At 35.9% G+C, this 14894-nt stretch overlaps 1 protein-coding gene across 16 annotated transcripts in view; it reads left to right on the forward strand.

Moving 5' to 3' along the window:
- The window catches only part of WNK1 (WNK lysine deficient protein kinase 1), a 142598-nt gene that overhangs the window by 114858 nt on the left and 12846 nt on the right, over positions 1-14894 (forward strand). For 15 of the 16 annotated variants that reach the window (XM_081311644.1, XM_081311645.1, XM_081311652.1 and 12 more), the window contains 9 exons: positions 319-492; positions 697-754; positions 889-1011; positions 1545-2986; positions 4934-5017; positions 7686-7769; positions 8876-8936; positions 11218-11291; positions 12883-13544. In XM_081311644.1, the coding sequence (XP_081167770.1) occupies positions 319-492; positions 697-754; positions 889-1011; positions 1545-2986; positions 4934-5017; positions 7686-7769; positions 8876-8936; positions 11218-11291; positions 12883-13544 (2762 nt within the window). The remainder of the gene's footprint in view (positions 1-318; positions 493-696; positions 755-888; positions 1012-1544; positions 2987-4933; positions 5018-7685; positions 7770-8875; positions 8937-11217; positions 11292-12882; positions 13545-14894) is intronic. The other variant, XM_081311648.1, reaches the window with a different exon arrangement.

A 14894-nucleotide genomic window follows, 5' to 3' on the forward strand; every position in this document is an offset into this window, starting at 1 on the left:
GCAAGACCCTGTCTCAGAATTTTAAAAAATAGAAATAAAAAGGGCTGGGGATGTGGTTAAGTGCCTGGGTTCAATCCCTGGGACCAGAAAAAAAGAGGACTGGCAATATAGCTCAGTGGTAGAGCGCTTGCCCAGCACATGTGAATCACTGGGTTTGATCATTAGCAGCACAAAAAGAAAAAAGGATGGAAGGGCTAACTTAAATACCAAATAAATAATACACTATATATGCAGATGGGATAAAAATCTTGTGGTAGTTGAATGACCTAAAGCTTCAGAAATGTTATATTGATCAGAAGGACATCATTTGTTTTACAGGTGAACAATGACTTTATTCTAGCAATAGAGAGAGAGTCATTTGTGGATCAAGTACGGGAAATTATTGAAAAAGCTGATGAAATGCTTAGTGAGGATGTCAGTGTGGAACCGGAGGGTGACCAGGGAATGGAAAGTCTGCAGGGAAAGGACGACTATGGTTTTTCAGGTTCTCAGGTAGGTTCACCAATCACATAGTGAAGCTTTGCTTATATAAAATACATCTGTAGTACTAAATTTGCCATGCAAAATGCCTACTGATATCACATTGTGACTGAGAATAAGCATTCATGTTCATTTCACATGGTGATTTGCTTTGTCTAATTGAGAGTACATTTGAGAATGGACTTACTTTTAGTTTGTTTGGTTTTGTTTTTTTAGAAATTGGAAGGAGAATTCAAACAACCAGTTCCCACATCTTCCATGCCACAGCAAATCGGTAAATTTCTTCTTTCCTCATTTGTTTTCTGCCTTTAACTTAAGAAGTTGTATGTGCCAATAATGAAATATTAAAGTTTGATGCGGTTGAGTTATATAACAAAAAATGCAATTAAGTGATTTGTTTTTATTCAGGTGTTCCTACCAGTTCTTTAACTCAAGTTGTTCATTCTGCTGGAAGACGGTTTATAGTGAGTCCTGTGCCAGAAAGTAGATTACGAGAATCCAAAGTTTTCACCAGTGAAATATCAGACACAGGTGAGGATTGATTCTGCCACATATTTAGTAACATAAATCCTATAGCATCTCTGCTATGATGGAAGCTTGGTCATCAAGCAGTAGCTCATGATGACACAGATAATAAAAACAAGTAGAAAATAGAGGTTTTAAACAGCAGATAAACATAAGGAGTAGGGAACTATTTAAATAATAGAATTAAAGAAAAAGCCAGAAAGGATAGCCATATTAGATGCAGCCTATGTATAATTCTTTATTGTGTTTGTTTCTTTTTTTTGTTTGTTTGTTTGTTTTTAGAAATTATGTATGTTTTCAGAATACTCCATGTTTCTTTTCTGGAAATAGATATTCACTCACATAAGCTGACTATTTGAACAAACTGCTAGTCAATTTTGCAGTTTTAGAACTTGTCATTTTCTTGGGAGAAATATTAAACCTTCTTGATAACATGGCATTGTTGGTGATCAAAAAATAGGTTGTTAGAACAATGTTTAAATCCTTCCTTTTATATAAAGGACTATAAATATAACCTGTATTTTTGTTTTCCTTTGCAGTTGCTCCCTCTATACCTCAGGGCCCTGGAATGAATTTGTCTCACTCTGCTTCATCCCTTAGTCTCCAGCAGGCCTTTTCTGAACTTAGACATGCCCAAATGACTGAAGGACCCAATACAGCACCTCCAAACTTTAGTCACACAGGACCAGCATTTCCTCCTTTCTTGGGTAGCATTGCCGGAGGCCCAACCACAGCAGCAGCCACACCTTCAGTATCAGTTCCTGTATCAAGCAGCTCTCTTAATGACATTTCCACATCAGTTATTCAGGCTGAGGTTACAGTACCCACTGAAAAAGGGATTACTGGAGTTGCCACCAGCACAGGTGTGGTTATGTCAAGCTGTCTTCCTGTACCACCTGTGTCTGAGTCACCAGTACTTGCCAGTGTGGGTTCAAGTGTCACAATACCTGCAGTTGTCTCAATGTCCACAACATCCCAGCCAGTACAGGCCCCCACATCTGGGAGCATTGTTTCTAATACTGGCACTTTTCCTTCTATGACAGTTTCAACAGCTTCAACCTCTGCAGTGGGCAGTACTGCTGCCCCAGGTGCTAAGCCTCCAGCTGTGTTATCTCAGCAGACAGCAAGCACTACTGGGGTAGCCACAGTAACATCAGTTTCTGCCTCCACTCCATTCCCAACCATAGCTTCACAGCCATCCCTTCAGCTTAGTAGCAGCACCTCTGCCCCTACTCTAGCTGAAACAGTGGTGGTTAGTGCACACTCACTGGACAAAACATCTCATAGCAGTACAACTGGATTAGCTTTGTCTCTCTCTGCACCATCTTCCTCTTCCTCTCCTGGAGTAGGAGTGGCTAGTTCTGTTTCTCAGCCTGGTGGAGTGCATCCTTTAGTCATCCCATCAGTGATAGCTTCTACTCCTGTCTTTCCCCAAGCAGTAGGACCTACTTCTACACCTTTGTTACCCCAGGTACCCAGTATCCCACCCTTGGTACAACCTGTTGCCAATGTGCCTGCTGTACAGCAGACTCTCATTCATAGTCAGCCTCAACCAGCTTTGCTTCCTAACCAACCCCACACTCACTGTCCAGAAGTAGATGCTGATACCCAACCCAAAGCCCCTGGAATTGATGACATAAAGACTCTGGAGGAAAAGCTGCGGTCTCTCTTTAGTGAACACAGCTCTTCTGGAGCTCAGCATGCCTCTGTCTCACTAGAGACGTCACTAGTAGTAGAGACCACAATCACACCAGGCATCCCAACCACTGCTGTTGCACCAAGCAAACTCATGACTTCCACTACAAGTACTTGCTTACCACCAACAAATTTGCCATTAGGAACAGCTGGTTTGTCAGTCATGTCAGTGGCCACACCTGGGCAAGTTTCTACCCCAGGCAGCTATGTTTCAGCCCCAGTCAGCACTACATCAGGAATGAAACCTGGAACTGCTCCCTCAAAGCCACCTTTAACTAAGGCTCCGGTAAGGTTCTTGTTAAACTATTATTAGATAAGTAAGATCACATTCGTGCATTTTTCAACTTGGCCTTGCAAATTAATAATGTAGTTACAAAGCCTTGAAGGTTATAAATGTAGTGGTCGTTCAGTCTTAAACAAATTGACAGCAACTTTAGGACATGAACACAAAGATTTTTCCCTTTTTTGAAATGTATATTATTATCAGGTAAAATGTAGATATTTCTCCTATTTCCCAAAGGGGAAATAAAGGCATCTATCAAAAAAATATGCATAGTAATAGTAGTTTGCCACTTTGTTTCAATTGAGAATAAAAGAAATTTTCTGCTTTCCATGTAAGTACAATTTGAGGTTCATAAAAACTGAAAGTGACAAAAGAGGAATTAGTCTAATTCTAGGAATAAAATAACTAAACTGTATTTTTTAATTCTTCTGTGGCAGATTTCCTCTCATTTTCCCATCTTCAGCATTGCTGATCTTTTTTATTTTTTTTTTTTATTTTTTTTTATTGTTGGTCGTTCAAAACATTACATAGTTCTTAATATATCATATTTCACAGTTTGATTCAAGTGGGTTATGAACTCCCATTCTTACCCCGTATACAGATTGCTGTATCACATCAGTTACACTTCCATTGATTTACATATTGCCATTCTAGTGTCTGATGTATTCTGCTGTCTATCCTATTCTCTACTATCCCCCCGCTGATCTTTTTTAAAAATAACAAGGCTATATTGTGGCTACTGTATTCTATACTTCAGCTATCTTTCTGCATTGCTATTGCTGTGAAACTCTTTGCAGTGGGGTAATACAGATATTTCTAAACTTAAAATAGAGTTACATACCCATAAACCCATCCTAAAATTGAAAATATAAAGTAAAAAATGCATTTAATATACCTACCTAAACATTGTAGCTTAGGAACACAAACACTGTAAAATATTGGTTGTTTACCCTTGTGATGTCATGATTAAAAGAGCTGTGTCTCACTACTGCTGATTAGCATCATAAGAGAGTATCGTCCCCCATTTTGGTAGCCTGGGAATAGATCAAAATTCACATGGTAGTAAATGCCTGTTGTCCCAGCTACTCAGGAAACCAAAGTGGGAGGATCACTTGATCCCAAGGGTTGAAGATCAACCTACTAGTCAGCATAATGAGACCCTACCCCCCCAAAAAAAAAATTCCAGGTGCAGTAGCATGCACCTGAAATCCCAGCAACTCAGGCTGCTGAGACAGGAGGATCACAAGTTCAAGGCCAGCCTGGGTAATTTAGCAAGGCCTTGTCTCAAAATGAAAATGGCTCTGGGGATGAAGCTCAGTGGTAAAGCACCCCTGGGTTCAATGGTCAGTACCAAAAAGATAAAGAAAAAAATTTCAATGTACAATTTCTACTAAAGGCATATAATTTTTGTACTATTGTTAAGTCAAAAAAAAATTTCATGTCAAACCATCCATCATATGTAAGGAACTGTCAGTTCAGAGTCTTTACTCAGATAAAACAAATTACTTGATAGTATTAGATTTTTGATGCCTTTTCTTATCAGACTTCCCTCTGGGTTTTATTTAAGTCAACTTCTGAGTTGTTTGCTTTTATTTTCCTTTTTCTCAGAAAAGTCTTGTTTTTCTTAGCAAATGTCTTGTTTTTCTATATCAAATGAGTAGCTCAAAGAGCTGTGCCTCTTATGTGCCTATAGACTTTGTCCTCTTTATTTACCCTAAGGAACAATCTTTTATTATATTTTACTTCATTTCAAGGGTATTTCAGAATAACACTTATAATTCTATTATTTTGTTATATTGTCCTTTATGTAAGACAGATATTAAGAGTGTACCCTTGGTGATAACTAGATACATTTTATTTTATGCTTCTGTATTAAGGTTGGTTTGCTCTTTAGCATGCAGTCTTTACTATTAGTGTCTCATGGACTTGAATTTCCATTCATTGTCTTAGGTGCTGCCAGTGGGTACTGAACTTCCAGCTGGTACTATGCCTATCGAGCAGCTGCCACCTTTTCATGGACCTTCACTAACTCAGGTGCCCCAAGATTTGGCAGATTCTTTCTATGCTCCTACTTTTCTTCGCAAAGCTTGTTTAAATAGTTCACCATTGCATGACCTTGGCTTCTGGTTCCTTCTTGGCTTTGACTTAGTAACACCTTTCTTTTAAAAACCATGTAGCTGCACAGGGGTTATAGCTCAGTGGTGAAGCACTTGCCTATCATGTGTGAGGCACTGGGTTTGATACTCAGCACCACATAAGAATAAACAAAATAAAGGTATTGTATCCATCTACAACTAAGAAAATATTTAAAAACATAAAAACCATGTAGCTAATGATCCAGGCCCCACTTAAAGTAAGCTTCATTATTATTTTGTTTAGAATTTTGCTTCAAGTCACCTAGAAAACATTTAATATTTTTTTATATTTCATGTGGGAAGAAAATATCAAAGTTTGACGTTTTGCCAGACAACATTACTCTTTTTTTCATTCACAGTTTTTTTTTTAATATTTTTAGTGTAGATGGACATGATATCTTTATTTTATTTATTTAGTTTCATGTGGTGCTGACACTGGAATCCAGTGCCTCACACATGCCAGGCAAGCTCTCTATCACTAAGCCACAACTCCAGCCCCCATTTATTCTTTCATAGAATAGTGAAATTGCTTCTTAAATGTAAGGGTAGTTTCTAAGCCAGTGTGGAAATAAAAAATTTTATGTGATCAAAATTAACTATGGGGCTGGGGTGATTGTAGCTCAGTGGTAGAGCGCTCACCTAGCATGTGTGAGGTACTGGGTTCGATCCTTGGTACCACATAAAAATAAATAAAATAAAGGTACTATGTCCCAAATTTCTTCATTAAAAAAGAAAAAATATCCTTTTTCTGAGTCCAACCAGTTAGGTGTTTATTCGTTTGTTTAATTTTTAAAAACCAGTTTTAAAAATGTTTTAAAAATCTTCAATGTTTATCATTTCTTTCATTGACCACCTAAAGAAATAATTGGCTTACATATAGGTGTAATGTTGTATGAAAATATGTACTGTAACGTTTAATATAAAAATTGACAGCTCAACAAGATATTAACATGTTTTGTAAGATTGCTCATAGAGGGGCTAAGGGTTGTAGCTCAGGGGTAGAACACATGCCTAGCATGTGGGAGGCACTGGGTTTGATCCTCAGCACCACATAAAAAATAAATAAATAGGGCTGGGGATGTGGCTCAAGCGGTAGCGCGCTCGCCTGGCATGCGTGTGGCCCGGGTTCGATCCTCAGCACCACATACCAACAAAGATGTTGTGTCCGCCGAGAACTAAAAAATAAATATTAAAAATTCTCTCTCTCTCTCTCTCTCTCTCTCTCTCTCTCTCTCTCTCTCTCTCTCTCTCTCTCCTCTATCACTTTCTCTTTAAAAAAAAATAAATAAAATAAATAAATAAATATAGGGCTGGGGTTGTAGCTCAGTGGTAGAATGCCTGCCTCACACACATGAGGCACTGGGTTCGATCCTCAGCGCCACATAAAAATAAATAAATAAAGATTGTATCCATCTACAACTTTAAAAAAATCTTTAAAAATAAATAAATAAATATAATAAGTATTTTGTCCACCTAAAAACAAGATATTTTTTTTAAAAGAACTTGAGATCAGCCACATGAACTTGAGTTTCCCTTCTCACTCTCAGTTCTGTTAATGTATACGATAGTAGTCATAATCATCTGTAATGTTTAAATTATTGTTTCCCTTTCCCATTTCACCCCATTACTAACTACTTAGTTGAATTTCCCGTAAGGGAAGCACTTGATATAAATCAGTCCATTATAACCATGAAGAAGGTTCTGACATGGCACAAGCTAGTAAACTTTGAAACTAAATTAGGAATTTATTTTGAAATTATATGTAATAAAAACATGACAGATTGCTACTTGAGAAGCCTACTATGAGAAGCCTACTGTAAATTATCCTACTTTAATTCTAATTTTCAGTAGAACATAATGTAAAGAACTTGCCAAAATAAAGTAATAACTTCAACTGAGAACCTACTCCAACAGTCACCAGATTTTGAAAAAAAAAAAAAAAAAAGGTGCAGTATTAATGCCGATATGATTTTAAACCAGTTTCTCATTAAAAACATGTGTTCAAAAGCCATGCATGGTAGCATGTATCTATCAGCAGGATCACTTAAATCCAGTTTTACCAGCCCAAGCAATATAGTCAGACCTTGTCTTTAAAAAGAAGAAAAAAATAAACATTGATTGCTAAGTATAGTGAGAAATATAAAGGATAAGGAAGGGTAAGTAGATAGTACCTGCATTTAGAGGTGGATGCATAAATGAAGCTTATGTAAGAACAGATTGATAAAAACCAAGATAGATGTACCAAGTAGAGACTGTGACTGGGTAAAAAAAAGAATGTGCCCCAGAGGTGCATAGCATAATGCATGATTAAGAGAACAGAATAACCAGACTTCCTTGCTGCCATCTGTAGGATTTAAGTATATATCATATAAGTGTAGCTGAATTACTCTTGATAGAGTTTCATAATCTTGATAGCATTATGTAAATTTTGGTTTTGGGGGTTTTGTTTCCAGTGAAAACAAATGTTATAATCTAAAGCATAAAATAATGTCCTGTATAAATTGGTTATATATAGTAGCTCTGAAAGTGCCACAGAATTTATATCTACTATAACTGTTTTTGCTCAGTCACAACAACCTCTAGAAGATCTTGATGCACAGCTGAGAAGAACGCTTAGTCCAGAGACTATTACAGTGACATCTGCAGTTAGTGTAAGTGTTTAAACCCTTGATAAAATCTCATAACCCGAGGGGCTCAGTGGTAGAGCGCTCACTTAGCATGTATGAGGCACTGGGTTCAATCCTCAGTGCCACATAAAAATAATAAGTAAATAAATAAAGATATCATCCATATAAAATCTCTTAACCTGAATGTATCATATTTCTGCAACACAAAATGTAACCTAAATAATTATTAATATAACATCTTTTCAGAGTCCCTGCTTGTTCCAGACAACAAAAAAGAGATCAAATTAAAGTGTAACTTATACTTTTTATGTACCTCTAACTAGTGTATATCTCAGATCAGTCCTGTAGATTTTGCATTTATGCTTTGTAGTAGGCTAAAACTATTTTTCAGTGGAGCATGACTGTAATCCCAGCTACTAGGGAGGCTGAGGCAGGAGAGTTGTGAATTCAAACCCAACCTAGGCAACATAGTGAGATCCCCATTTGAATAAAGAAAAGGAAACAGCTAGTTTTCTATAGAAATACTTAACGTATTTCCTTGACTGAGGAGAATTGATACTAACATCTAAAGCATGAGATATTAGCAGATTAATGAGCCTTTGTTGGTGTTATTGGAACAAGAAGATTATTATACATGGGGCAGTGGTAGTTTCTTAGCATAAGACTTTTAAGTGTTCTGTGAGAAAAATTAAGAAAGAATGAAGAAGGATTAAGACTCAAATTTTCTTTAAAAAACTGCCTTTCTGCCAAATGCGGTGGCACACCCCTGTAATCCCAGTAACTCTGGAGGGTGTAGCAGGAGAACTACAAGTTCAAAGCCAGCCTCAGCAACTTAGCAAGGCTCTAAGCAACTTGGTAAGACCCTGTCTCAAAATAAAAAGGGCTGGGGATGTGGCTCAGTGGTTAAATGACCCTGGTTTCAGTCCCCAATACCAAAAAAAAAAAAAAAAAAAAAAAAAAAAAAACCAACATTATTTTTGGTTGTAAAAGAAAATTCCCTTAGATATAAATGTTTCTTCACCATATACTATATTTCATTTTCCAAAGACCAGAAAAAAGGTAACAGGTCAAAAGTACTCTTGATTAAAGCTAAAGATTTTGTGGTATCTGTGTGTGTATGTGTTTTGCAGCCTGTGTCCATGGTGGCTCCAACAGCAGTTACAGAAGCAGGAGCACAGCCTCAGAAGGATGGTGAGAAACATCCTTCTTCCTTTCATATTACTACTCCCAGTCCTGCCTATGATTGATAATAGAGGTCACTGTTTCAAAGGCACAGTCTTTAGCATGTGGGTATATTTGAGACTATTATAAGGAACATTTTTACGTATTTCCATGACTGAGGAGAATTGATACTAATATCTAAAGCATGAGATATTAGCAGATTAATGAGCCTTTGTTGGTGTTATTGGAAAAAGAAGATTATTATACATGGGGCAGTGGTAGTTTCTTAGCATAAGACCTTTTGTTCTTAGGTAGGCAAGATCCTTGCAAGATTAGGAAATTGAGGCCTTTATAAAAGTGAATTTACAACTAACTTCTTGACTTTTGTGACACTGGACATATAGAGATAAAAATCAGCTTGAAAAGCCAGAATAACATTTTGTACAGAGATTAAATATAATTAAATTAACTAGTTTAAATATTGTTTTTATTCAAGCTAATTATATATTGAATTGACTTATTTTAAAAGAAATAACTTAAAAATCAATGATACATTAGAAATGCTAGAAATAGACAAAATAAAGGAAACTGTAAATTATCAAAACACATACCATAAGTAAATACAATAAAAGTTGATTACTTATATTTACCACCAAGTAAAAGGGAATGTAGAATGTAAAGAAAGTGGCCTTTTAAATCTTCAAGAAGATGGGATATTTCAACTAAATAGCCATCTGGGAAAAACTAAAAGTGGATTGTCAGCTTAGTCCAAAGTAAAGTCTTAAATGGATCAAAGATGAAAGATATCATAAAAATAGTACTACATAAGAATACATGAGAGGAATATTTTCCTTAATTTTTTCCCCCAACTGTGTAGAGCAGAGTCAACAAACTTTTTTACCAGATAGTAATATTTTAGACTTTTCAGGATGCAGTCTTTGTTGCATCTTATTCAGATTTCCTGGTCAAGCCCCAAAGCAGCAATAGACTAATGCAGATGACTGAATCTGATTGTGCTCTTGAATTTGGTACACTGATCATAGTTTGTTCTAATCCCTGATAGAGAGGATTGTGTTAAGTTTAATACTCAACCTAGAGCAAGCAGTAATAAATTTCAAATTTGTTGAATGTAGTAAAAATGCCATTGGGTATAAAATAAATGAAAAATTGGGGAAATACATATGTGGTGGTGGTGGGATGTCTGAGTGTATCTTTACCATAGAAGGGACTAGTTTTGCTAACATAAAGAATCTGGCCAGGCACAGTGGTGCACACTTGTAATTCTAGCAATTCAGGATGCTGAGGCAGGTCAGGATCACAAGTTCAAGGCCAGCATGGGGCATATAGCTCAATGGTAAATCACCCCTGGGTTCGATCTCCAGTATTGTAGGGGGCAGGTCCTGAAATTCAGCATGGACCCAACAAATATAAGATACAGAAAAATAAATTTAGACATGAAAATACTTAACTTCCTCAATGATAACAGAAATTGAAAGTAAAACTACAAATGATAGCGTTTCTCACCTCTCACTGGTAAATTTAGGAGTTTTAGTAGCCACTGGTATGTTGTTAAAGCCTTTGGGGATCAATTTAGTAATGTCTAAGTTTTAAAAGCAAATTATTTAATAGTTCCATTCCTTAGTCCACATATCTATAAGACATTATGTATTAGAGCACTTTTAAAATAGCAAATTTCTGAAAAATTTAGATGTTCATTGGTAGAAGCCTGATTAAAATATGGCACACTGAAAAAACAAATATATTACAGAAATAAAATTCAAAACTCTGTGTTCATTAAAAAGAATGAGGCACTGAGCTGGGGTTGTGGCTCAGAGATAGAGTGCTCGCCTAGCATACATGAGGCACTGGGTTCGATCCTCAGCACCACATAAAAATAAAATAAAGATTATTTCCACCTATAATTAGAAAATAAATATTTAAAAAAAGAACAAGGCATTGATATGAAATACTCACTAATTTCATGGAATCATCAGTCAGTATTCTAATTGTATAAAATAAGGAAAATACATGCTGAAGCATGCCTTTAAAATTCAGAATAAAAACAAATAGTTGTCCCTGGGGAAAAGGACCTGAGTGGCTTTGAAGTTGCTTAAACTACTTATGAATGATTCTTAAGAACTATACTATCCTGTTTTATAGGACTTTACCTGAGTGTTCAATTGAGAAAATAAATTTAAACTGGTTTTCATTTTAAAGTAGATCTTTAATATATTTTTAGCCAAAGGGAATAGAAGGTAACTTTTTAAAAGAGGGTGATAATTTATCTTCCTCCTCTATGTATTTGTTTCAGTTTCCCAAGGCACAGAAGGCCCTGTCCTAGCAACTAGTTCAGGAACTGGTGTTTTTAAGATGGGACGATTTCAGGTATGACAATCATTTTCTTTGCCTTGATTCCCTCTTTTTTCGGGTGGTTGTGTATATAATAAAATTGTTACCTACCTATAATTATATTAATTCTACCTAATATAATTCTTTTTCATAGTACCTGATAACTGTCATCTTCCTGTCATATAAGTAATATATACTAATTTTGAAATACTTAGAACAGTAGAGAAACAATAATCATACTAACTTTCCAACGCATCCCACAAGATTACTTGTTTTTTCTAAAACTGGCAGCTGCTTCTCTTCAAATATCGTGTAATTCTTTTTTCCTCAAATAGTAATTCGTTTACCTAACCATTCTTCTATTGGTCATTTCTAATTTTTTCATCATAATAAGGAAAGTAAAAGTGAACATGTTTTTTCCCCCTTTACAATTCTGGGGATTGAACCCAGATTGAACCACTGATCTGTTACCCAGCCTTTTTATTTTTTAAATTTGAAACATGATCTCATTAAGTTGCTGAGGCTGACCTCAAATTTGGGATCCTCCTGCCTCAGCCTCCCAGGTTGCTAGGATTACAGGTGTGCTTCATCATGCCCACCTGAACATCTTTATGTGTAAAAACTTTTTATATTTATAATAATTTTCTTAGACTTAACTCTGTAAATGAAAATACTGAGTCAGCATCAAATGATACCATATTTTCTCATCTGATCCAACCAATGAGCAGTTTCTGGCTCTTAGTACATAGAGTTAAATAAGCTTTGCAAATAATTTTTTAAACTGTTTTCAGAACTACTTTCATATTAATAATTATGATAGCCCCTGGAGTTGGGGATAGTAGGTGATTTTTCTCATTTGTAAACTGAGGTTGTTTTTTGTTGTTGTTGTTTTGTTTGTTTTTGTTTGGAGGACTGGGGGGGGTTGTTTTGATTTGGTTTTTGTCTGTTTTGTTTCTGGTCATACTGGGGATTGAGCCCAGGAGTGTTCTACCTCTCAGCCTTTGAGCTACATCCCAACCCCCTTTTCATTTTACTTTATTTTGAGACAGAGTCCTGCTTAAGTGACCTAGGTGGGCCTTAAACTTGAGGTCTTCCTGCTTCAGTCTCACAAGTAGCTAGAGTTATAGGCAAACATCGCTGATCCTGGCTATAAACTGAAGTTCTTTGAGTTTGTAGTTAGGCCGAGTTTGTAACTGTAAAACATGGACAAACCAGGACAAGGATGTGGATCCTCCTTTCGTACCTTTTAGTGGTATTTATTTATTTTTTCTTGGTACCAGGGATTGAACCCAGGTGCATTTAACCACTAAGCCACCTTCCCAGTCCTTTTTGGTTTTTATTTTGAAGCAAGGTCTCCCAAGTTACTTAGGGCCTCACTAAATTGTCTGAGGCTGGCTTTGAACTCTAGCCACTCAGAATCTACATCTCAGTATAGATGTGTTGTTCTTTGTAATGATATTTGATTTATTTTTGCAGTCCAAGATAGATAGACTATGTAGAGATTCAGCCTGTTGATTGACTAGAAAATAAAGTGATTCCTTTTTTTTTTTTTTTTTTAGCAGTCCATGCTAGGAATTAAATGTCAGGGACTTCACTTTTCAATCATACTCTCTTCTTTTTCCATCAGGTTTCAGTTGCAATGGATGATACCCAGAAAGAAGATAAAAATAAGACAGAAGATGCAAAGTCTGTTCATTTTGAGTCTAGCACATCAGAGTCCTCAGTGCTATCAAGTAGTAGTCCAGAGAGTACCCTGGTGAAGCCAGAGCCTAATGGGATGACAATCCATGGCATCTCCTCAGATGTGCCAGATAGTGCCCTTAAAACTCCTGCCTCAGAAGCAAAGTCAGAAACTGGGCAACCTACCAAGGTGGGACGTTTTCAGGTGACAACTACAGCAAACAAAGTGGGTCGTTTCTCTATATCAAGAACTGAGGACAAGATTGCTGAGGCAAAGAAAGAAGGACCAGTGACATCTCCTCCTTTTAGGGATTCAGAACAAGCTGTTCTCCCTGCAGTAACACCAAAGAAAGAAAAGCCTGAACTGTCAGAGCCTTCACATCTAAATGGGCCATCCTCTGACCTGGAGGCTGCTTTTCTAAGGGGGGATGTGGATGATGGTTCAGGTAGCCCACACTCACCCCGTCAGCTGTGCTCGAAGAGTCTTCCCATTCAGAATCTAAGTCAAAGCCTTAGTAATTCATTCAATTCCTCTTACATGAGTAGTGACAATGAATCAGACATTGAAGATGAAGACTTAAAGTTAGAGCTTCGACGACTACGAGAAAAGTAAGTGTATTTTCTCCTGTGAGTGACTAATGGCACATATTATATTAAGACAGTGGATCCCAGTGGCAAGATTAATGGTCCTTTCACTACAATATGCTAATGTGGTATTCCTTCTACAGAGAAGGTGATATGCAAAAGTTCAAGTTGTTTCAATATAATTCATTCCCTGTCTTCTCATCAGAATTTAAGACTTTTCTAGTTATGGGATTTCTTAAACACCTCTATATTATCACTGTAATGTTATTTTTTTTATCATGCATATTTTATTAGCCACTTTGTTTAAATAACAGTACTGTTGAAGGCCAATTATAGAGCTCAAAGATCACATGAACTGATTACAGTTTACTATTCACATCTCAAAATTTCCTAGAATAATAAAAATGAGGACAGCAAAATAGAAAACTTTAAAAAAAAAATCAAACGACAAAAACAATACTCGAAATTATCATGACACATTTGAATTCTTTTTCTAGAACCATGAGTTTTTCTTAAGGAAAATAGCCAAAGTCATTGTAATTGGAAATGTTTCCCTTTAATGACAACATATGAGGTGGCCATGTTGAAACTAATTATTTTCATTATATTTTTCACTTTCATTAATAAGAATTTCATCATCTGCTTTTGTGTTTATTTCTGAAGAAGCATTTTAGACATGAGACTAATTTGGGTGTTTCTTAAATGGTTATAAACAATGAGTTTTCTGAATCAATAATCAGTGATATTAATATAGACAAGAAGTCTCTTGTCTAAAATGTTATTTTTAATACAAGGAAGAAGAAAAAGTTACTAAGTTAAAAAAGTATTAAATTTACCCTTTAGAAAATATTTTTATTAAATGTTTATCCATATGTAATTATCTAATATTTTCACTGTAATTGCTTCATTACATATTAACCAAATTATAATTGAGTCAATTAATTAGAGAGCATTTTCTGAAGTTCCCTATGCTGGCCATGTGGCCTCATTTATATTATTTATTTTGCCTGGAATTCCTACCAGATCACTCTTCCCGGTCCCATCCCCATCTCCAAACAATACTTAATTCTTTCATTTTCTGTATCTACTCCTATTTGTCCTGCAAGATGCCTTTCAGATCTATTACTAAAAATATTTCTTCATTCTCTAATAAAGTCAAATACTATTTCTTTTATCCTACACTGAATTATATATATTCTTCAGTTTTATCATTACCCCACTCTATTTGTGTTATATTTGCTTTTCTTAGAATGCAAGAATTCCTCCCAAGCAGGAACAGTATTCTCTTCTAATACTAAACAAGTTAGTATTCTGAAATCCTAGTACTTAACATAATTTAGTCCCTAAATAGAAGAAATTGAAATAAATGGAAAC

This window comes from Spermophilus citellus (assembly GCF_964194105.1).
Source record: "Spermophilus citellus genome assembly, chromosome: 10".
In the NCBI taxonomy this organism is placed as follows: Eukaryota; Metazoa; Chordata; class Mammalia; order Rodentia; family Sciuridae; genus Spermophilus; species Spermophilus citellus.